General features: G+C 29.4%; 1 protein-coding gene across 1 annotated transcript; it reads left to right on the top strand.

Annotated features, from left to right (window-relative positions):
• Positions 1-534: 534 nt before the first annotated feature.
• On the top strand, positions 535-6,415 carry LOC143910751 (odorant receptor 4-like). The gene is made up of 5 exons (XM_077429347.1): positions 535-644; positions 866-878; positions 5,960-6,061; positions 6,125-6,280; positions 6,356-6,415. The coding sequence occupies exons 1-5, from the start codon at positions 535-537 to the stop codon at positions 6,413-6,415; spliced, it is 441 nt and encodes a 146-aa protein (XP_077285473.1).
• The last annotated feature ends 1,619 nt before the right edge of the window (positions 6,416-8,034 follow it).

Below are 8,034 nucleotides of genomic sequence, written 5' to 3'. Positions count from 1 at the left end.
ACTAACTTATGGAACCAATTAAATGTAACAATAATTATCAATTTTGCTTCTGGATTAATATAGGTCGTTTCAGGACCCCAGCGCCTTGTCCATACAAACGTATTAGTCTTCTCCCTTCCTCAATTATGGCACTAGAGAAATTATTTTTTAATATGCTATTTATATCCACCATAGGCATGGTTCTATTTTTTTTATTTTTGATTAATTTGATTTTTTGATTAATCAAAAAAATAGAACCATGCCTATGGTGGATATAAATAGCATATTAAAAAATAATTTCTCTAGCCAGCCCTTTTAAAAGCTGTTCGTTGATTTACTTATACTGACTTGTCTTATATAATTTGGTTTTGAAGGTTTGGTGAAACTATCGCATTTCGGTATAGACTAAACGTTCAAAGTCACCAAAGCGAACATAAAGACTAGACGTCACGATTGAATTGCAAATTTAAACGTTCAACTATCATTCCATTGTTTGAATTTCTCGTTTTTTTTTTAAATAGATATGTATTCAAGCGGATTCAATTGTGATTGAATATGGATCAATATTTATTACGTATTGGCGCTTCGAACGAAAGTGAAAAGCTATCGAAAACGTCGTCACCGGTTCACCCAAATAAATATTCGACTATGGCATTAGCGGAGAGGTCAGTTGGTCGATGTCATAAAAACGATGATAACATTTTCTTTCTCTCGTTTTATTTTTTATTTTCATTTGAAGTTTGAATGACTGTGGGCGATGACCTTATACGTAAAGTTTTAAACATCAAGGAAACGCTCATTTGCCGAACGAAATTTGCTCGTGATGCAACAAGTTTTGTTTATCAAGATTAAGTGTACTCATTTAATTTCTTCTTGATAAATACAGGGAAATAATTAGGGTGGGTTCAAAATAACTAAAATGATCAGTTAAAAATTAAAATTAATGACCAGTAATTTATTAAATAAGTGATCAGTTAAATAATATATGTAAATGATCAGTAAATATTAATTTTTCGATCAGTAAATTACAATTTTTCGACCAGTAATTAATTAAATAAGTGATCGGATAAAATATATAAATTTATTTATTTTATTTATTTTATTGTCACAAATCAATACACACTCGCCATTACAGATTTGCTTCAATGCGACGGGTGTACGTTAATGAAATACATAAACAATCAGAAATCAGAAATACTGTAATACATACATATACAATCAGAATATATAGAATATAACAAATTAATCAGAAATAATAATCATAGTGACATCTATGGATTTCAGATTACTGTGTATAATTAATACGGGCAGATTTTTGTGACAACAGGATTAGATTTTTTAATACCAATTTTCAGGAACCGTTTCAGCAATGATCAGATAAAATTGGCAAACTCTGATAGAGAAACGATCGATTTGGAGTCACAAAACCCCCAAATCTAACCAGCAGTGGCGAGGACACGAACCTATGACCTCAGTGATGCTAAATATATACGCTATCACTAAGCCAAACTGCTGGCTATATAAATGATGAGTAAAACCAAATAAATTATAATTTATGACAGTTGGATGATAGATCTAAGATCTTAGCAGCCAACACTTATTTATTTAACGGTCAGGTTAGGTTAGGTTTAGTTAGGCTTGGCCCTTTTCGTTTATGATTAGGTTGTTAGGGTTGGTCTTTATTGATTTAACAGATACGCGAGAACTGAGACAGTGAGACTGAAATGAGCGACGGGCGAGGACCGAGGGGGTTGAAAACGGAGAGGGGTCAATATTTGTTTACGAACCATGTTCAATTTTTTAAAGCCGGGTCAAACACATATCCGAGAAAAAGTCAGTTCATGAAAAAAAAAACAAAAATCAGGAAGCCAGTAGCGTCAGCAAGTAAGAAAGAAAGCCAGTTGAAAAACGAATTCGAAGTCCAGGAGAAAAGCGAGAAATTAAAACACCAGTGAATGTCAGATTTTATTAACGCGTGGTCCGGCGTAAACAAAGAACCGCATGCATATAAAATAACGTAAATAAAAACACCCAAAAACGGGAACGGGAACGGGGAAAAGGAAAGAGTGACATTACAACGCAATAATTACAAATGTGTTCGCGTCGCCACCTGCGTTGTTAGTAAACTAAAAATAGAATATTTTCAATTGTATTCGTCGCCGGCGTTTTTCCGACAAATTATTATTACTGTAATTTAATTTGATTTTTAAGTATTAATTTGAAACTGAAACATTAACTTATCGTAACACATCGAGAAACTGGAACGGGAACAGGAATTGCACGCGTTATTGTGGCATTGCAATGCATGCCATGCTCAGCTAGTTAACTAAATAAATTTTCAATAGATGGCGCTAATTGCTCCAAAACTTATTTTCCTAGAGGAAATATTGGTAGGAAACACTACATATAGTACGTTTTGTTGGCAGTATTTTTTTGCATAAGTCGAATCGATAATACTATTATAGTATGGCGAGCGTTATCTCACACAGACACATATACGGAGACATACACAGACACACAGAATAACGCTATTATATACATATATGTACATATGATGTACACACATACATACATATGTATGGATTATGATTTTATTTTTTATATCAATAATTGCGACTTTAATAATATTTTATTTTATATACCTAAACCACCATATTCCCTGAAAAATAGTTAAATCAACTTTGCTTCACTATCATTTTTACAGTTTTAAAACAGTAAACAAAGAATATAGTGTAAATGTAATTCTATTATTATTTTCAAATGATTTCATACTAAATTTACATACGAATACCTTGCAAAGTTGATCCAAGATAGTTTTATTGATATGTTAATATGAAAGAAACATTAAATGACCCATTTATACATTTAGACTTTTATTACTGTGTGTGGGAATATATGTACATGCAAACAAACAAGACATTACACAATTAGCCCTTCCAATTTCCTAACGCGTATTGTTAGTAAAATACTTGCAAAATCTCACAACATTTTTTCATTCGTATAGTTGCTACTTTATATTATACAAATTTTAATTACCAATTTGCGATAGATAATCATGTCTTTGAAAACGTATCTGTAACTAGCAACATAATCATTATGCAATTTTTACGCTCACACAATTTTGTGAGTCACACCAACGCACTACTTACCTATGGTTAGATTGGGTTTTTGTCGGTTAAACGTTGTGAAAGTTATCCTGATCGATAACAAACTATCCTCAATATTTTGCGTAATATTTATGCAATAAATGATTATTCTTAACTACTACATACATACATTATGATTATTGAAGAAGGCAACTCCAATACGAATGTATGCGTTTACTTTATCTATATACGAAGTATATACATATAATATATATGAAGTTGTGTTTTTATTGAATATTAATATACATATATGTACAGATGAGAATTTTTGAACAAAAGCTTAACCATTTCTACACAGGAAAAGTCTCACGCTTACAATGAAAAATTCGGTCATGTTAACCATGCGTAATTATTTGTAACGTTCGATGAAGCGATCGGTCGCAAATTCGAAACCTACGTTTTTGACCCACATACGATGTGTTTGAAACCTTGGAATTGTTGCTGAATCCCACGTGAAAAGCGAAAAAGGAAAAACTAACACCACTTGGGCACTGAAATTACGAAATTATTTGCGACGCTCTATTATCTACTCACGTCGTATTAGTATATTGTCACATTTTCGTTTTTTTCTTATATTCCTCAAATAGATGTTGAACAGGCCTGGCTCGATGTTGCTCCGAACTTTGATGTCCCTTTGAATGAACTTTCATATAGTTTGGACACACTAACGAATGCTTTGGACGTGTTTAGCACAATTTTATATTAAAATACAGCTTTAATCTTATGATCAAGTATATTGTCATATACATATATAATATCGATATTTTGTCTGTCTGTCTGTCTGTCTGAGATAACGCTCACCGTACTATAATAGTCGTTTCGATTCGACATACATATGTACGTCACAGCTAAACCTTCTATATATATGCTAAAAAAACCTATATATATACTGCTTGCTACCAATGTTTCCTCTAGGCAAATAGACGGCGCTAAGTCTCTAAGCGTTTACCGCCATTTATTGAAAATTTATTTAAGAGTTATTTATTTAAGAGTTAGTTAAATTTAAGAAAATTTATTTAAAATTTATTTAAAATTTATGTAAATATTAAATTAAATATATTTAAGAGTTTTTTAAAAAAAATTTGACTGCGTGCGGATAGAACATAGGACCGAAACATTACTTTTATTTTTTTTATTTAATAAATTAATATGCTAACACCCATGCGATGATATTTCATCTGGTACAACACTAGTTTAGTAATAATTGCCGAAATAATACTAGATATAATCAAATTTTCAAAGGTTTGGACTTCCTAACAAATGTTGCCGTAATATTAAAATTGAACTCATTTAAATAATTCAATTCATTATTTAAAACTCCATTTGTACATTTTCCCGTCTAATTGGTTTTAAATGTCAAAATTACATAATTACTTACCAATAATAACTCTGAATAATAAAGTACCTTTGTAAAATAATTACCGGATTGATTATATGTCTCGTATATAATACCAAATATAATTGTACAGGTTGGGATTAATTTATTACATAATTGGCAATAAAAAGTAGTTAAAAAATAACACAAGAATTTTTTTCAATGGGTATATATAGAGAAATTCACGATTTTTTTAACATTTCCATACAACATCTTTCCATCATTTTAGATTCACACTTGTATCGCAATGTTGTTTCGGAGAGTGTTTTATAAATTGTGTAAACCTTTTCATTTCATTACACACGGATTGAATAAGCATATGAAGCAGCACAAAATCGTATCGTTTAATATTTACCTATTACAAACTATTGGAATACGAGCGTTATCCAATAAAACTACTGAAAACTTTTGGTTAAGTAATTGTATTTTTTACAGTCAAATATTAAATAGCTTATTCTACATGTTCGCCGGTATAGTTGTGGCATATAATTCTTATAATTTGCAAGCCGTAATTGGAGCTTTAACTCCTACCTCTAGTGCGATCTTAACTATTTTGAAATATTTTAAATTGTTCTACAGCCGAAAAAAATTATTAGACCTCATAGAAAAGTTACAGTGTGATTGGAACTTATGTATGTATTTATTTCTTAAATATATTTGTATCTTAAATATATAATTTTTATTTGATTTGTCAATATATGTATGATATTTTTTAGATGCGTTGAAACGAAACAAAAATCTAATACAAGCAAATCATTTAAGTCAAAGATGTGTATTTATTTATAGTATGATGTATTATTTCAATACTATAGTTATCGATTTACTGATCTTAAATATATACCAGAAAATTATGGGAACGTCTAGCGATGAAATTCTTCCTTTATCAAAGGAATTGTATGTTATATTGTACATAATTTTATTATATGTTTATTGAATATAAAATAGTTAATTTATCATAATTTTATTAAGAACAAAAATCTTAATTTTCTTTGCCTTTTAGGAATACATCCACCTCAGATTTAACAAAAGCTTTCGTTCGAATTTTCTTCATTTTATTAAAGATGTTTTCAATTTTTGGTATTTGTGGTAGTGACACTATTTTTATGTCTTTAACCGTGCACATCGTCGCCCATCTGAACATTTTGCAGAAAGATTTCGCCAACGTTGGCATTGTAAATCATAACACACAGCAAGAAAAAAATAAAATCCGATATTTATCCGAGTCAGCGGCAACAATTCGACTGAATAAATGTATAGCACGTCATAATGTATTGCTGGGATATATTCACCAATTGGAGGAAATTTTTGGGTTGCAATCCGTGCTCTTGTATTCGTTCAGCTCCATTACGATTTGCTTCTTATTATTCCAAATTTCATTGGTGAGGAATTTATCACATCATAAACATTTATAATATCTATTAAAAGTTTGTATTTATACTTGTTTATGTGCATTTAAAAGAATGATAATCTGATACGGAGTACTTCGATGACTATATTCATCATGTCTTTGGTAGTGCAACTATCCATGCTAACGAAATACGGTCAAATGATCATTGATGAGGTAGTCGTTGAAATTTATATGGCACAATGGTTAAGTTAATGATTCATACTATTTTTATTTCAGCATTCACGTATAGGTATAGCTGCGTATAATTGCCATTGGTACAAATATGGTCCACGGTTTAGACGATCTATACTATTGGTCATACAAAGATCTCAAAAGCCACTCAGCACAACGATAGCTAAGTTTAATTTCATGTCACATGCAAGCTTTGCACAGGTTGCAAACATAAATTAGATCAAATAAAAAAAACATTTTGAATATGACTGTAAAAATTATTATTTTTTGTTTCAGGTCATGAAAACTACATATTCTTATTATAATATTTTGCAGAATTTAAATACAAGGCGATGATATGTCATTATGTTTGGTTTATACATATAATATGTTTACTGTAATCACATTTTGTATATGTAGTGCTTAAGATTAGCGATGTTTGTTGGATTATGGCTTTGACCGTGCATCTTTGAATATTTAAAGGCAATTAAGTACCATTATCGCATGAGTTGATGCAATCAACTGTGTAAACCATAAGCCTATATCGATCTCAATTAACCTGCTGATTTATCATGCAGATCACATAAGTGTACCATCCTAATTTCCCATTTTTTTATTCAATTTATTAATTAATTACTTTTCATATACATGTATACAATCTACATATGTAAGTCTATGGGAATATTTTCAATATTAATTATAATATATGGCATTATATTTAAGTACAAGTAGCATATCGTTTAAGGAAAATTGATTGTAATTGACAAGGAAAATTGATTGTAAAATTTCTAGTAAATTTGGTTTAATTATATATGTTTGGCTCTTTATTAAATCGATATGTATTTAAAGGGTACTAGGGAAATTTATTTTCATAAAATTATGATCTGTTATTATACTTGTATGTTAAATCAGTAAATGACTAACATTTTTCTGTTTTTCAATTTTATGGTATATTAGTGTTGTACCCGATGAAATATCATCGCATGGATTATGGTATATTAAGCTATAAAAAAATTAAAAGAAATGTGCCGGTTCTGTGTTCGATCCGCACGCGGTCGTATTTTTCTTTCAATTCCATTTACATATATTAAATGTAATATTTATATTTAATTGTTTAGTATGAAAAACAATGGTAAAAACAACTACCTACTTACATATAAACAATATAAAACACCAATAGAAAAATTAATTAAATAAATTTTCAATAGATGGCGCCGAATGCTCAGAGACTAATTTGCCAAGAGGAGGCATTGATAGCAAACAGTATATATAGAAGTTTTTTTCTTTTTTTATATAATGATATATGTATGTATGTACGTATAGTAAAATTTTAGCTCCGATTAATTTAATTATTTTCGAAGCATATTGTTCCGACGCCCATCGATCAAGAGTTTTAACTTGATCGATTAAAATTTAAGTGTCTAGTAAAATATTTTCATTTTCTTCAGACATATCATAGAATCGAAATGTATCGGTGCTGTTTAAAACGATGTAGAAGTTTTATTGCTCCATGTCGGACAAACACAATCGAAAGTACATTTGTAAAATTAATTTTTTTATTATTAAAAGGGTTGGGAATTTGGTCTGAGAAAGAAAATGATGATTTTAAGCAGTGGCTTAAATTCATCTTGACGCTTTTCATACTACTTTCTGTCATGATTCCACAAACGTTGTACATTATAAAGAAATCTAATGGAATTTCAAATATCACTGAAGATTTAGCTCCACTATTGAGCTCGATAATGGCCGTTATGAAATATATAATTCTATTTACCAAAAGAAAATGCTTGCGTTTGCTTGTGAATAACTTAAAAATATGTAAGTAATAGAATATATATATATATATATATATATATATATATATATATATATATATATATATACATATATATATATATATATATATATATATATATATATATATATATATATATATATATATATATAATTTTTAGTTATATTGTTATTAAATTATG

The sequence above is a fragment of the Arctopsyche grandis genome, chromosome 4, assembly GCF_051622035.1.
Source record: "Arctopsyche grandis isolate Sample6627 chromosome 4, ASM5162203v2, whole genome shotgun sequence".
Classification (NCBI taxonomy): Eukaryota; Metazoa; Arthropoda; class Insecta; order Trichoptera; family Hydropsychidae; genus Arctopsyche; species Arctopsyche grandis.
Note: the sequence above shows the minus strand (reverse complement) of the source record. Positions and strands in the feature narration are given on the sequence as shown.